The sequence below is a fragment of the Bos taurus genome, chromosome 3 (genome assembly GCF_002263795.3).
Source record: "Bos taurus isolate L1 Dominette 01449 registration number 42190680 breed Hereford chromosome 3, ARS-UCD2.0, whole genome shotgun sequence".
Classification (NCBI taxonomy): Eukaryota; Metazoa; Chordata; class Mammalia; order Artiodactyla; family Bovidae; genus Bos; species Bos taurus.
This window is the reverse complement of record NC_037330.1, coordinates 3,536,511-3,552,926: the sequence shown is the minus strand read 5'-3', so window position 1 is coordinate 3,552,926 and position 16,416 is coordinate 3,536,511. Positions and strand designations below refer to the sequence as shown.

Genomic DNA, 16,416 nt, shown 5'->3' with positions numbered 1-16,416 from the left:
TGAGCTGAAAGTTCATCTGAAGGAGAGAGAAGGGGGCAACTTCCAAGAGCTCAAGCCAGAAAAACCAAAAATCTCCCCAGACGGTCACTGATCAGAAAGAAGAATTTTAGACTCTTCAGCAGCCCTGGAAGACTGTGACATTTAAAGAAGCCAATGTGTACCTTGAGCCTGCCACTAAGATAACATGTGACAGGTGAGTTAGGAGCCAGCCCAACTTGATGGGCGAGGAGCCGTGAACGTGGCTGGGATGACAGCTGTCTTTCCCAAGCCATCTGAGGGAAACCGACTTTTCCTTCCCTGTGTGGGCTTTCCAAAACTGACCCAAGGACCCTGCATATTCTACTTGAAATGGACCTCAGGGACTGTGCTTTTCATTTCTACGTCCCCAGGCTGATGTCCAGTGCTTCACACCAGCCCAGAGCTATGGGACAGAAGGGAACAAGATTTTCCTTCACACAGTCATCAATCTGAGAGTTACCAAGGTATGCAGCCTGTAACACTGGTGATATGGAACATCTAAAGTGGTGTTTTAAGTGATATGTAGGCAAACGTTTAAAATATATTAATTGTTTTATATTCATTTTTACTGTCTCCTTCTGTTTATAGCAAGTGACTCTGCTTCCATCTTTTATATAAAACTATCTTCCTAAAAATCACTATTTAAGTTTTCAAAAAAAAGTAAACTGACCTCAGAAAATTTCTATGTACAAGAACATGTGATATGTTGAATATCATGAAAACAGTATGCAAAGGAATGATGTTTAAGAAACATGAACTGTAATTTGCTGTAGATAAGGAGGGAGAAATGGAGGATAACACAAAATTTCCAGTTCTGTTTTGTTTTGTGTTCATGAATTAAGTTTACTCTTTTTAAATTTTATTTTATATTGAAGTATAGTTGATTTATAATGTTGTGTTTGTTTCAGATGTACAGCAAAGTGATTCAGTTATGTATAGACACTGATGTTTAATGTTTTGCAGCTATTATTATATGTAGTTATTTGTAACATCTAATACATATAGACAGGTATGGAATTTAGCTTTTATTCCACATATAAAAATAAAGTATTGACTAGCTTGATCATTTACTTTAAAAAAAAAAAACATGAGCTGTACAAAAAATATGAAAATATGGACTTGGGGAAACTCACAAATTGTTTACAGAATAAAATGAGAGGATGTGAGAGAGATTTGAAATTTAAACTACATTATTTTTATTGTATTTAATAATAATACAAATTAAGACAATCAGAATATTCCTTGATTACTCAGTGATGGCAATGGTACATTGAGACAGAATGCAACAACCAGTTAAAGTCAGGTTTACCATGGCCTTTAAAATGTCTGCTGAGTCAATGGCCTAGAAGAGATGGGCTATGTTATAACCATATTTTTATAAGAAAAATTCAAAAAGAAAAACACATCTTCACAAATGTTTATTCTTTGCCTTTCACAACGAATGACCACTGTTGCTTAGAAATAAATAGCTTTGCTTTTAGAAAAGGTGGAAAATAAAGATGAAAGTGTTGTTCAATGGAAAATGAATCCATTCTCCCAAATAGACACTAAAACATTCCTATCTAGGACATTTTTTATCAGTTTCTTCAGCTCTCACTTCTTTTTTTTTTCCCCCATGGCCATGTGGGAACTACAGCTAGTACACGTTTTCCAGAAGTTTGGTTTCTAGTCCAAATCCAAAGTCAAGGTTTTCTCTAATGCTTCTATTTGGCTCCTGTGCAGAGGCTGGGAGCCCAATTTTCCCAGCCTCCACAGCCTATCAGCTTTGTTTGCTCCCTGACCACATGTCCTCTAGATCCTCATCAGTCCCTCATATTGTGCCCACTCTCAGATGTTCATTCTCTTTGCACGGCAATAATTTTTATAGAAATTAATTCATCTGATGGGAGAGGGATAGTTGACTTTCTCTGGACCTTCTCTTCTCTCCTGGCAACATACCAAAGAAATGCCTTTCATCTTCCAGGGCTCACTCTCCCCAATAAGAAGGCAGCACCTAGTGGGTTCTAAGATCCCTCCCAATGCTGTTCCATGAACACTGAGGTGGGTAGGACATAGCTCACTGGCATCTAAAAGAAGGACGTGCAGGTGGTGGTGGTCTGGAATGGTCGAGCATAGGCCACTTGCCAAGGGGCCCCTGTCATCATCAGCTGGACCGTGTTAACCCTTCAGGCTGTTCGGGATTCCAGATTGCAGTTTGAGATGCTGACAGTGTCATCAGGAACCGAAGAGGTGATGGAATCTGCAAAGTGTTTGATTTTTGAAGTCCATGTGTACCTTGTATGGGCATCTGGAGTGACATCTGTGTGGAATACAAGACTCTGAAGCTGCCCAAATGTCCTAGGTTGGATGGAGGTTGCATCACTTTCCAGTCATGTAAACCTGGGCCAGGAACTTGACCTCTCTGATCTAGCTTCCTCAGCCATAAATGGAGGTATCCATATCTAGCTCAGAGGTGCTAAAACCATTTGAGACCACTAACCCAAGGGTAGCAGTTACAATTACTTACCACACTATAAAGGTGGTGAGAGAGACCTATGTCTGGCTTGAATACCGTTGTAGAAGATTATGTAAATAGAGTTTAACCCAAGCCACACCAAGAGTAAATGTTCTATTAAGAACAGCTGCCATCAGCCACTAGTCCGAACATACCAGTTGTTTATAATATTAACCACTCCTCTGAGCCCAGAGTGCCCCTCCATCATCCCAGCAACCTCAATCCTTTCCCTTGGATCCTCCAGATCTCCCCATTATCCATCACAACATGGAGATTTCCTCCATGCTAACTTCCATCCTGAATGCCTGGTGCCCTACTGGCTATCACATATTTTAAATTTCACCACAATTATCATTGTGGTGTCTAGCACTGTGCCTGGAACACAGTAGATGCTCAAAAAATATTTGTTGACTGATCAATGAATGTGCTTCCCTAGTGGCTCAGATAGTGAAGAATCTGCCTACAATGTGGCAGACATAGATTCGATCCCTAGGTTGGGAAGATCCCCTGGAGAAGGGAATGGCAACCCACTCCAGTATTCTTGCCTGGAGAATCCCATGGACAGAGGAGCCTAGCGAGCTATAGTTCATGGCGTCAAAGAGTGGGACACTACTGAGAGATTAAACACTTTCAATGAATGGAATAGTTCTTTTGTTAACTGATACAACCATATAGGGAGTTCATCAGTAGACATAATTTGCATGAGAAATCTATGTTCCTTATGTTTACCAAAATGAAAATCTCTGAAATCTCTAGATAACAAATTGCATCTGTGTGTTGAGGGGACACTTATTGAGAAAGAAAAGCCCAGGTACTTAGAACTACACAATTCAACCAAGGCAAGGAAGTTGCTTAGCAACCTCATCCTCAGCCAGTAAACATAAAATGTCAAGCATGAGTCTTTCTGATTGGCCAGACAAGGGAACAAATGGCTTGGCATTTCCACCCCTTAAACTCCTGTGCCTGGGTAGAGAGTTCACTGTCCCATCCTCAGGATGGAATGGAAATTTAGGATGAATCATCAATAATGGTAACACCCAGCCACAGGGAAGGGGATGGAGGTTAAAAAAAAAAAATAACTTGCTATTTCTAAGAGTCTGGACTCTCTATTAGAAACCAAGGGAACGTCACGGGGCCGTATCCCAATCTACTTTCTGTCATGGTGGACACAATCTCACAACCAACTTGCCTCCTTTTCGCTAATGGAGGGATGTGTTACATAAGCCTAACAATCGTAGAATATTCAGAAACCTGGCTTGTTCTTCCTAGTCAAAGGGAAACTTGTTCACACGTCTTTTCCCCACTTGGCTCATAATATACAGACAGGCTGCACGGGAGGTAGGGAGGCCTGCAATACGAAGACACTCGAGTGACACTTAAATGTCATCTCCCCCGCTAAGTAAAAACAACAGATAATATTTATTAAGCAATTGCCATGAGCCAGACATAGATCCAAACACTTTACATATACTGACTTAATTCATCCCTACAAACCCCGTTAAGGTTACCAACTTTCATCCCTATTGTACAAATGAAAAACTGGGGGACAGGGAAATTAAATAACTTGCCCGAGAGAACATGGCTAGTACATTATACAAGTAGCATCTGATTCTAGGGCAAAGGCAGCAGACCTGGATTTTAACCCCAGCCGCACCATATGCTATACTGGCTGCGTGGCTCCTTACAGCAGTTACTCAGGCGTGCTCCTTCCTCTAGCTTCCCCGGGCCCAATTTTTGTCCCCAGCTCTGCCCTTCCTAACCCAACTGTGGCCTCTCTCAGGATTCTGGCTTGGTATTCTCTGTTTTAGATTTTTATTAGAGTATAGTAGATTTACAATGCTTAGTTTCAATTGAATAGCAAAGTGATTCAACTATACATATATTCACTCTTTTTTAGATTCTTTCCCCATGTAGGCCATTACAGAGTACTGAGTAGAGTACCCTATACTATACAGTAGGTCCTTATTAGTTACCTATTTTATATATAGTAGTGTGTACATGACCTGGTACTTTCTGACTAAGATCTATCCCTTCTGATTCTAGCCCCTCATATCAAACCCAAGCCCTGGTTTCCTTCATCAGGTAGGAAACCCAGACCTCAGTTCAACTCAGCTTTTTCCTCTCTCTTTCTTCCACAGAAGGGTCACTCAGATGCCCAGGATTGGCTGATATACATTTCTTATATTTACACTGCTGTGGCATTTTCAAAAGCACTTTCACATACTCGTCTGAGCTGTACCATCACTCTGAGACTGGACGGGAAAGTATTTTACAGGCACTGAACTCCACTTTTTAACAGATGTGGACATCACATTATTAGCTGAATTCTTACTGAGCGAGAAGCACAAGTAGAAACTGCATTTTTTAATGGGAAGCCTTTTCTGCTACCAACGTCCTTTCTGACTTTCTCAATGGGGAAAATGAAGACACATGATGGAGGCGGGAGCATGTGGGAGAAGAGACACTCCCTCGGCCCGTGTGGCTCAGCCTCCTTGGCCTCTCAGCAGGAATATGAGGACACAGGATGCAGCAGCTGATGAGCTGCGTGCAGCTCCAACCAGCCCGCCAGCCTGAGCCCACACAGCCCAACTCCTGCAGGCCCCACAGGAGGGCTGGCGGGCTGTTCGGGCTGGGGGCGGGGGCTTGCTTCTTCCAGTGCTTGGATGAGGGGGAGGGAGAAATTGGCGGCCCCTCCTTCCTCTCTGCCTCCACTCTCCCCTCCATCCCTCCTTCTCCCTCCATCCCCACCCCTTTCCCTAAAACCTGCAATGATGGAAGTAGTGAAAAGCAGCAAAGATTGATAATCAGCCTCATTATTACCAGCATTATATATAATTATAGCAAAACCTCACTCATTTGGATCAATTGAGAGAAAAATCAGTCTAAATTCGTGACAAGTTGTCAGATTACTTTTAAATTACAATTTTATTACTTCTAAGTAACACACGTGAAGAGTTTGTGTTTCAAGTACCACAAGCTAATGGTTATTAAGTGGGGATTTTATAAAATCTGCTTTAAAAGATTCTTTTGTAATTAACACCCCATTAATATGCTAATGAGATTTTTACTATGCTTTCTTTTTAAATTGCTTAGAAACCAATGAAACTTAAAGAGGCTCAAGACTTCCACAGTCTTACTTGCTTAACAAATCTTTTTTTGTTGTTATTTTTCATGAGTGTGCAAATACAAACTAGTTCCTGCCATGATCAATTTAATCACCATTGCAAATTAATAATATCACAAATTAGTACAGCCATGTTGTTTTAGGGTAGAAATCAGACTTTCAGGACTTGAGGAACCACTTCATTTTCTAGAGAAGTTGCATGACTTGGTCGTGCAGTCAGGGCAAAAACCCTGGGCCTTCTGCTCCCACGTCCAAGCTTATTCCATCCAGTACATACTGCCTTGCATTCGTAAAACTCTTTATAATTGTCTGCTGTGTATTCCCATATCAATTATTGGTTCTGTCAGTCAAAAAATGCTTGTTGAGGGCTCCTAACTGCGTACCAGTCTCCCTGCTACTGTTCAGTCACTCAGTCGTGTCCAGCTCTTTGCGACCCCATGGACTGCAGCACGCCAGGCTTCCCTGTCCTTCACCATGTCCCAGAGTTTGCTCAAACTCATGTCCATTGAGTCAATGATGCCATCCCACCATCTCGTCCTCCCTGCTAGGTGCTACAGATATAGCAGGTCCTTGGAGGCCACTGTCTGTTCCATCCAAGCTTCAGACTGACTCAGAGTACTTGGAAGGGAAGAAATTATCCTCATTAGACAGATTAGAAAACTGAGGTTTAGAATGATAATGGGACCCTTTCAAGTAGTTGTTGTGAATTATTAAAGACCTAGAATCTGAGTTTAGTCTGGCACAATTTCTGTCAGCCTCTCTGCACATAATTAATGGCATTTTGCTTACATACCACCCTTCCCACCCAGGACCAAATTTGAACCTTGCTGGTACAGATGGATATTGTGCCATCCCCAACATATTGGAGGCACAAGGGGTTACTGGAGAGTAGGGGCTCCACCAAACAGGACCAGCTGTCTGTCCCTTTAAACCAAATCCATGCACTGGTACTCCATGTACCAGCCCATGAAGACAAAGGTCAGGAAGGGCTCCAGGCATTGACTTACAGTGCCCCCTCTAACCCCTTGTTCCTGAAGTCCTTGAACACCAATTCTGCCCACACCCACCTCTTGAATCCATGACTTCAATCTTTCTCTGTCTCTGTAGGCTTCTTGTTCACATTCTGAGGGGATCTTCCTTACCCAGGGATCAAACCCTGGTCTCCTGCATTGCAGGCAGATTCTTTACTGTCTGAGCCAAGAGGGAAGTCTCAAACAAATCATCAGTTCAGTGTGTCATTAGAGCATGCTTAGTTGCTCATTCATGTCCAACTTTTTGTGACCCTTTGGACTGTATCCTGCCAGGCTCCTCTGTCCATGGGATTTTTCAGGCAGGAATATTAGAGTAGGTTGCGATTTCCTCCTCCAGGGTATCCTCCTGACCCAGGGATCTAACCCGCATCTCCTGTGTCTCCTGCATTGCAGGCAGATTCCTTAACCACTTGGCCATTGTAAAGCCCATGCTCTCCCTAGCCTCTCGATATAAACTGTCTTCTAAAGATTGTAGTTATTTTAAAATGTGGTGAACCATAGAGCAGAAATAGAGACATAGACACAGAAAACAAATGTATGGGTATCAAGGGGAAATGGGTGGGGTGGGAAGAATTGGGAGGTTGGGATTGATTTACATAAACTATTGATACTGTGTATAAAACAGAAAACCAATGAGAACATACTGCCTGGCACAGGGAACTCGACTCAATGCACTGTGGGGACCTAAATGGGAAGGAAATCCAAAAAGAAGGGATATATGTTTATGGATAGCTGCTTCACTTTGTTGTACAGCAGAAACTAACACAGCATTATAAAGCAACTGTACTCCAATAAAAATTAATTTAAAAATACAGAGAACCATATCCTTGGTGCAACATTACCACTGGGTAATGGACATGGTATTATTTGTTCTCAGGTCCTAAATATCTAAATTCCTTGGACCATTCTCAACCTCAGCCCCAAAAAACATCTCCAGGAATAAATCATCTCCAACTGTCCTACAGACTTCAGAACTTGTAACTGGTTTATATACTCCTTCAGAACAGAGGATGAGTCTTAATTCTTGGTGTCCTACGCAACCCTTGCATAAACCAGACGCTGAGCCAAGGTGTGCTACCTGAAAGATTGACAGGCCCTCCTGGAGCAGTCTGAAATATTCTTTCCCTCCTGGTGATCTCTAACTTTTGCTCTGTTCCCTGTGTCACTGGGACTGAGAAAACACAGGTATCATGAGCCCCAAGCTTTCCAAGATTGCTTCCCCATGACATTAGGGACCAGCCAAAGGAGAGACAAAAGAGATGCTGAGTCACAGAAATGCAACCCAGGCAACCAGCCTAGAAGGAACATCCCAACATATTTATCAAGCACTTTCTTTACTGCTCCTCTGACTTCTTGTAAATGTATTTTGAGTAAAAGATCACAAGTTTTTCCATTTTTTAAGCTCAGATGCTGAATTCTAAAATCCCAATAGAAATTTGAGCTTGGTCTTGAACCTGCAGACTCTTGCCCTCTCCCTCGCTCCTTTCTCAGTTGCAGTATCTGATAAAAGGAGCCAGCAGGCCCAGGCTGTGCAATTTGAAGTTGAGGAAACTCAGGGGAATATGACTCACTAAGGACACTGGCCTGGGGTGAGGGTATCCTAAAGATTATAGGGATGGGAGGTCCCAGGTCACTGCCCTCTTTCTGCCAGATCTCATAAGTGTCTGTCCTGGAATGATTTGCTAAAATATAATTTTCTGTAACTGGCCCAGAATCGATGCCTTATTAACTTCACTTCAGCCTCTCATAGTGCACAGTCTGACACTTTAAGAACAGGCATGCCTCCTCTAAGAAAAACCTACATACAAAATTTAAGCTGAATATACTACCATAGTCTCCAAGTTTTCTGAAGTAGGAAAGAGAAGCAAACTTTTATTGTGTGTTTACAATTTTCCAGCCTTTGTTTTATTGAATCCCTACACTGTGGAATGTTAACCGTTGACCCTGTATAGTTGGTAGTATTGTTATTTCACCAAGACATGAGAGGAGGGCTTTCTATGGCTTAGCCTCCCTCCACATTTCTTTCTGCCATCCCAGGTGGCCCCCAAGGGCACTCAGGAGAACCCAGTTTGTAGAGCATAAGTAGCCACAGGTCCCAGGCAAGCCCCACCTGCATTCCCTGGTGTCCTCATCTGTAACTGATGGGTCCGTTCAGATGAGCTACAAGTCTTTTTCTGGCTTTAAAGATTCAGCTTTTGCAGGGAAGCTGGGGTGGGAGTAGGGGGTAGAGGAAGGGTGAAGAGCTGTGCAGAGCTTCAGAGCTAGTGTTGTTCTTCACTGCTAACTGGGACACAATCAAAATAGTACCAAAACTTCTCTGGAATGATCCCCTAGGAGTAGGCCAACATATTCAACACAGCACATCCCCATGCATTAGCTTATACATTTGACCACAGCCACTTCCCCATCACAACAGAAGAGCTGAGCAGTTGTGACAGAGGCCATAACCAGCCACTGAACCAAGACCTGGGTCAGTCTCAAGAAAGCCACCCAAACCCGGGCCTTCTAGAACAGTCGCATCTTAGATTCCCTGGGCCTCTGTGTTTTCTACTTTCCAATAAGAAAAAAATAGCAGCTTCCTCCGGGAGCCCCTGGCACCCCAGCCACCCAACTCTGGTGGCTAAGTTCTCTGCAGATACAGAAGCTACATAATGAAGGGAAGGAAGAGGTGGAGAATTTTGATTACTCTTTGCATAATTTCTTCCCCCAGTTGCTATTCAGCTCTCTATCTCTTGGTAAGATTGTAAATGTTTCAGAAAATAGTTTATACTAAATATACTCCTTCCTAAATCTCATAAACATTTATTCCTTCCTACATAAACCCTAACCACTTACCTCCATGGTAAGTCCCTATTAGCCACCCACACATTTGTGGAGGGGAAAAATATGTTCTGTCATACACATAAACACACACACACACCCTCCTCCCACATCCTCATATTGCCCTCCACACACAGACACACACATACACACATACACACACACACACACACCTCCAACTCAACCCCTCCTCTATGGCTATTCTTACATAAGAAGGGGACTATTCTACACAAGTGGTCAGACTCAGTAGAGTACGGCTCTTACAAATCATTAGACCCCCAGGGAAAAAGTGAAAGTGTTAGTTGCTCAGTTGAGTCCAACTCTTTGCAACCCCTTGGACTGTAGCCCACCAGGCTCCTCTGTCCATGGGATTCTCCAGGCAAAACTACTGTAGTGGATAACCATGCCCTTCTCCAGGGGGTCTTCCTGACCCAGGGAAGATCTCTTGCATTTCAGCCATATTCTTTACCATCTGAGCCACCAGGGAAGACCCAGGTCCCCAGAATAAGCCAGCAACTAATTCTCCAGAGGCCACCATTGCACCTGAGTGACTGCTAAGTTACCGTGTACTCAAGGCCAGGCTCCTGTGTCTACAGCTGCTAGGCAGTGGCGTGACTGGCTTGGGGTTCCTCATCCCTTCAAGGGATGTCCTGCTGCTTAGCTTCCTGTGGCAACTCTGTGGCCCACAGAAGTTGTGAGAGGCAGCTCAGCACCGCTTGGACTCAGGACCAGACTGCCTGGGTTCAAAGCCTTGGCTGTACCATTTTCCAACTCTGGGACCTTAAAATGAGTTATTGCAGCTTACCATGCCTCAGTTTCCTCGTCTATAAAAGGAGTGTAATAATGATGGTAATAATACCCACTCAAGGAGTTGTCATGAGGATTAAATAAGATGATAATGGTGAAGTGCTTACAATGGTAGTGGGCACTTAGTAAGTGCTACTGTGTGCTTGTTAAATGAAATGAGACAAGTCCCCTCTCCCCTGATCTCCTTTTCACCCTGAGGATTACTGCACAATTGGAAGGGGGATTACAGGATTTGTTCTGCCATCTTCTTAGAGGCTGCAACTGTCTCATCCAGGCAAACAAATCTCTTACTGGGCAGCTGGCAGAAAAAAAGAACAGAAAGGTTCTTACCTCATCACATGGGAGACGCTAGAGCTAGGCAAATGGGCACCTTGGTGGGGCCACTGCAACCCAGCTAGTCCCCACCCTGCGGCCAGTTTGCCCAGTGTCTTGTTCACTGATGGGAGGATGGTCTGATATCTGGTAAGCACAGCCCAGACACAAATCCCAGGTGTTATTTCCCAAGGGTGACATTGCTGCCCTAGAGATTCTCAGAAATCAAGGGAGCCCTCTGCGGTTCCGCTTGCTAATACATAAAAGGGCAGAGGTTATACACTAAATAATTTAATATGTGTGGTGCAACTTGCCTCATTGAGGCAAAAGGAGTGAGAGACTGTAGGCTACGTCCGCTTCAGACTTCAAGTCTCCCCAGCACCTGCAGGGATGTCCTTCTCCCTCCCACCTCCCCCATCACCTCTGCAAGTTCTCAGGCAGACCTTCCTACAGATGGGGCCCTTACCTCTGCTCAATGTTTCTGCCTCTTAGCTGGCAAATACAAACACAATGGAAAACCTCAGTACAACTAAACCAAATAATTGTTCTCCTCCCTCAGGAATGGGGAGGAAAAGGAGCATCAGGGCAGACGTTTCAACAGCCTAATCCTTCCCCTTCCCCCCATGGTTATATCAGCCTACTCTTGCATGGCCCAGCCATTGTGTTTCCTTTTATCTGAAACCTAATTACACTAAATACCAGAGCCCCCACAATTATGAAAATTTAAACCAGCAACGTATGTGGGTCTTTACGAATTTAATTTTATTTCCCCAGATTCCTAATTCATTATTCTACAGTAATTCTTGATTTTTAAATTAATTTGCATGTTAGTACTTGGGCAGAATAGAGGGGACAAAAATATTAACTTTTATTAAACACCAAACATATAGACAACACTCTATATCTGCTTTTTCAAGCATTTGCACGTTTAATACTCACAACATGGTCTGAGATGGGATTTTAAACTACAATTTAGAGATGAGGCTCAGAGAGGTTCAATATCTTGCCTAAGGTCACACAGCTAGTAAGTAAAAACCTGGGAACCAAACTCAGTTCTCTCTCTATATATAGATAGATAGAGAGATAGATAAAGATAGATATCTTTCATGCTCTTTCCACTGCATCAGATAGAGGGAATGCTATTAGAAGTTTGACTCAGGGGCTTTTCTAGAAGGGCTGTCCTCCTCAACCCCATATAACCTTAGCCTGCTACTGCCTTCCTTGAGGCCTCAGTTTACCCATCTATATTAGGAGAGGACTAAGGCACTCTTTGAGGCCTCAGGATATTACTATCCCAAGATTCCAGACAGCAGCTCCCAGAGAATTTTGGACTAGACCTTCTTTCCTCAGACTGTCTCTTCCTACACCTGTCCACCTTCAATCCTTTTATTCACCCCAACCATCTCAGAGGGTCTCCTTGGCAGTTAAGAAGCCATAACCTCACAGACCTCGAGGGTCCCAAGAATCTCATGGATAGGCATGTTCTTCAGACAACTGAACTCAGAAGGAAAAGGAAAAAGCGCCTCTCAGCTGAGAATGGGACCAAGATGGGAGTCAGGAAGGCTTTTCACAGCGCCCAACTGTACACTGAAGATCAGAGGTCCACTTCACAGCCTTGGCCACCACACTCGCTGGGTCACATCACAAGACTGGCCCCAGTAACTTCAACATTGTCTCCCCCAGAACGTGTGGCCAGGGTCCCTCACCCATCGGATCCAAGCAGCAACCTCCTTCTGCATGCAATGGTGCACACACCATGCCGTATTACAATGTGTCTGCGCAATGACAAGCTTGCCCAGTACAAATAGTACAGACTCTATCTCATGAACGTCTGTGTTACGAGCACCTAACTTCATGCTTGGCCCATAAAAACTGCCCAACGCATCCCGAATAAATAAGCAAACCCCCTGGCTTAATGTCTCCAGGACAGGGACCCCATCCGCTTCCAGTGTCCCACCACACTTTATGGAGGGGCATGCCCAGTGGAATAGGCAAGCTTTGCTCCCAACCCTTCAGATGAATTGCCTATCTGTCCTCACAGGAGGTGGGGAGGGCAGGGACTTTTCAGTCCTCAAGACCTAACAAGAATTTCTGCTTTGTCGTGCCTGCCAGTGTCTGCTCTCCCCTTTGGCTCCTAAGAACCCAAACCTCCTGCCACCAGCTGACAAGTCAGAGGCAGTTGGTCAGCTGTTGGGCCCATTTACCCAAAGCTGGGCTACTGTGCTGCTTCTGTCACTGAGTCAAAGGAGCCTTGGGACCAAAGTGCCTGGGTGTGAGGGCGGCTCCTGGGAAGTGCCACCTGGCTGCCCTGCCTGGCTTGGCAACCTGGAGCTCCAGCTGCCTGTTCTCTGCTATGAGAGCCCAGATCCCCCTCCCACCACGCCCAGATCTCTAGACCCTCAGAGTGGAGGTGGTGGCAGTGACCCTGGAAGTGGAATTGGGGACAGCAGCAGGGGAGGGGACAAGAGGCTATTAGCAAATCAAAAGGGGAGAAAACAGAGGAAGGAAAACACGGTAGCAAATTAAAGCACTACGTTTTCTTTTTAAAAAATGCAATTCTAGGGAAATCTGCTTTTAAATGAAACAATCAGTCTGTTGTTATGAAGTATCTCAGGTACCCTTAATATTGACAAAACCTTTTCCGTCATTTTTTTTTTTTTCTCACGGCAAGCTGGGTATTAGGTTCATCCCAGTAATTTCCTCTTCCCTCTTCCATTCTTCACACCCCCACAAACCCACTGAGTTAGAACAATGCTCTCTGTCTACCTTTGTCTCAGACATACTCCCAAGCATGTTGGTTCAGGCTCTCCTTAGAATATCCCCATACCCTCCCATCTGTTCACTCATTCGAATGTGCAAACAGATTCTCACCTACGGACCGTTCTCTCCCACTCTCCCTCCCTCCCTCTCCCCATCCGTGCCCCTCACTCCTGCCCGCGCGCTCACACACACACTCACACGGAAACACACTATAGACGCCGATAAACACACATGCCCTCCTTCCCAATTCAATCCTAATCCAGTTATCCGGATCTCCCCATCTCCGCTCGATCTCTCCAGACGGTCCCGGCGTTGAAGCCGTGTGAAACACTCACCTCCAAAGCCTGTGGGAAACTTCATGAAGTGAGAATAATTTCCATACATGTTGACTCTTCAGTTCATAGTCCTCCCGGGCGCGTCTGCTCAGTGGCTCGGCCTCTCCCTGCTCCCAGGCGCAGCCGGGCTCCCTTCAACTTGGGCTAACAAGAGTGGTCATCGCTTCCTAGCAGCCCGGGCAGCTCGGGCTGGGCCAGCCCTCTGGGATTAGTCAGGAATCTGCCTCTCGATCTGAGCGTCCACATCGTGCGTCGAGCCGGCGGTGGCGGCAGCAGCTGGTGCCTGTCAGTAATCACGCATAATGCCGCCGCCGCCGCTGCCACACTGCCACCGCCGCGCTGCCGCGGGAGGCAGATCCTGTTGCTAGTTTGATTAAGTCGGGGCAGGGCTGCTGCGTGCGACTCTTACAGCTCCCGGCTGGTCCCCAGAGGTCCCCACCGGTGGCACGATCTGTTATCTAGGAAGCCAATCGATGTGTGACTGACCCAGAGTAGGTCAGGACAGAGGAGGGGGAAGTGGGGAGGGACTCTTTAGATGTCTTTTCTTTGACTTGCACCCCCCCCCCCCAAATCAATGGGGTTTTATTAAAATGGGTTTCTTCCCTATGGCTTCTAGCTATCCAATGCACTTGGTGTTTGACCTGGGAAAGGAGGTGGGGATGGGGCGAAGAGGGAACAGACCCCTTCATAAACCCAAGATTGGCCAAGAGTGAGAGGTCTTCCCCAACTTGGGAAAAACTAATCCAGATTGGCCCTTAGACTTGGAGTAAGCACCCCCTGCTCTGGTAGCTGGAAGCATTAGTCTGTGCTCAAATGGTCGAAGCTTGAGAAGGGCAGTTAGGAGCCAGAGCTCACTCACACAGAACACAGTACAGGTAGGGAAGACAGGCAGGTGGTGCTCTGGTATGTCACTGAAGGGAAGCATTCACCTTATATACCACTGTCATCAGGCTGCCTGTTCAAAAAGTGCCATTGAGTCCTCACTGACACAGAGCTTCTTTGGTGGAACCGACCCACAGATCATAGAGTCTATGCATCCCTTTGATGTTTGGATCTGCTATATGGTTTTCCTGACAAGCCACTGCTCCACCTATATTTGAACACCTCCAGTAATGGGAAGCTCACTATCATTTCATTCCATTCCATTTCTGAACAGCTCACGAGAAAGTTTTCACTGAGCTAAAATCTGTCTCCTTCAGGATGGGGAACACAGGTATACCTGTGGCAGATTCATTTCGATATTTGGCAAAACTAATACAATATTGTAAAGTTTAAAAATAAAATAAAATTAAAAAAAAAAGAAAACGAAGATCATGGCATCTGGTCCCATCACTTCATGGCAAATAGATGGGGAAACAGTGGAAACAGTGGCAGACTTTATTTTTGGGGGCTCCAAAATCACTGCAGATGGTGATTGCAGCCATGAAATTAAAAGATACTTACTCCTTGGAAGGAAAGTTATGACCAACCTAGATAGCATATTCAAAAGCAGAGACATTACTTTGCCAACAAAGGTCCGTCTAGTCAAGGCTATGGTTTTTCCATTGGTCATGTATAGATGTGAGAGTTGAACTGTGAAGAAAGCTGAGGGCTGAAGAATTGATGCTTTTGAACTGTGGTGTTGGAGAAGACTCTTGAGAGTCCCTTGGACTGCAAGGAGATCCAACCAGTCCATTCTAAAGGAGATCAGCCCTAGGTATTCTTTGGAAGGAATGATGCTAAAGCTGAAACTCCAGTACTTTGGCCACCTTGTACAAAGAGTTGACTCATTGGAAAAGACTCTGATGCTGGGAGGGATTGGGGGCAGGAGGAGAAGGGGACGACAGAGGATGAGATGGCTGGATGGCATCACCGACTCGATGGACGTGAGTTTGAGTGAACTCCAGGAGATGGTGATGGACAGGGAGGCCTAGCATGCTGCGATTCATGGGGTTGCAAAGAGTCGGACATGACTGAGCGACTGAACTGAACTGAACTGAAACCATTTATAAATGTCCCCCCCACATATCCCTGAAATTTTGCATTTTTTTCAATCACTTTTTTCACTCAGATGGATAATTTTTATGGTCTATTTTCTGTAATTTTTCTTATGGTATCCAGGATGGCTGAGTCAAATAAAATCTTACTTTATCATGCAGAAGTAGAAAAAAATAAAAAATAAAAAAAAAGAATAAAATCTGTCTCCTCCCCACTGCTTCTGCCCACAGGTTCTAGGCTACTCCCTGGGGCCACACAGGAGAAGCCTGTGGGGTCTTCCACAATAGGATCATCTGCAAATTCAGAGATAAATCTCCCAAGGCCATAATCTACATTCTCTAGGCATTCTTGTCTTTTATTCATTTCACATATCACCAACTGTTCAAGTCTATTCACAATCTATCCTTCTTCTATGAATGTACTTCAATTTACATAGATACCCTTATGGTAGGGAAAGGGGTCAGCCAGACTTGGATGCAATACTCCATATATGGTCCAAATCTTCTCCTCGTGGTGCATGTATTGGGAGGGCAATGGGGGTGCTCTCAGCACACCCACCAGAGGTCAGGGTCATAATCTGAGCTCTGAGGGTTTTCTTCAGATGCAGCACTGCACATAGACAGCCACAGAGGCAGTCAAATCAGAGTCCCATGGTGGGGAAATAAAAAGCAAGGTTCATATGGTAGGAGAGCCCAGAACAAAAGCTAAGAATAAAAGGCTAGAGGCAGGAACAGAATC

General features: G+C 44.8%; 1 protein-coding gene across 2 annotated transcripts in view; it reads right to left on the bottom strand.

Moving 5' to 3' along the window:
• RXRG (retinoid X receptor gamma) overlaps nucleotides 1–14,031 on the bottom strand; it is a 60,222-nt gene extending 46,191 nt beyond the window's left edge. The window contains exon 1 of one of the 2 annotated variants that reach the window (NM_001075408.1): nucleotides 13,702–14,031. In NM_001075408.1, coding sequence (NP_001068876.1) covers nucleotides 13,702–13,750 — 49 coding nt within the window. In that variant the 5' untranslated portion in view covers nucleotides 13,751–14,031. The remainder of the gene's footprint in view (nucleotides 1–13,701) is intronic. The other variant, XM_010802715.4, reaches the window with a different exon arrangement.
• Between the last annotated feature and the right edge of the window lie 2,385 nt (nucleotides 14,032–16,416).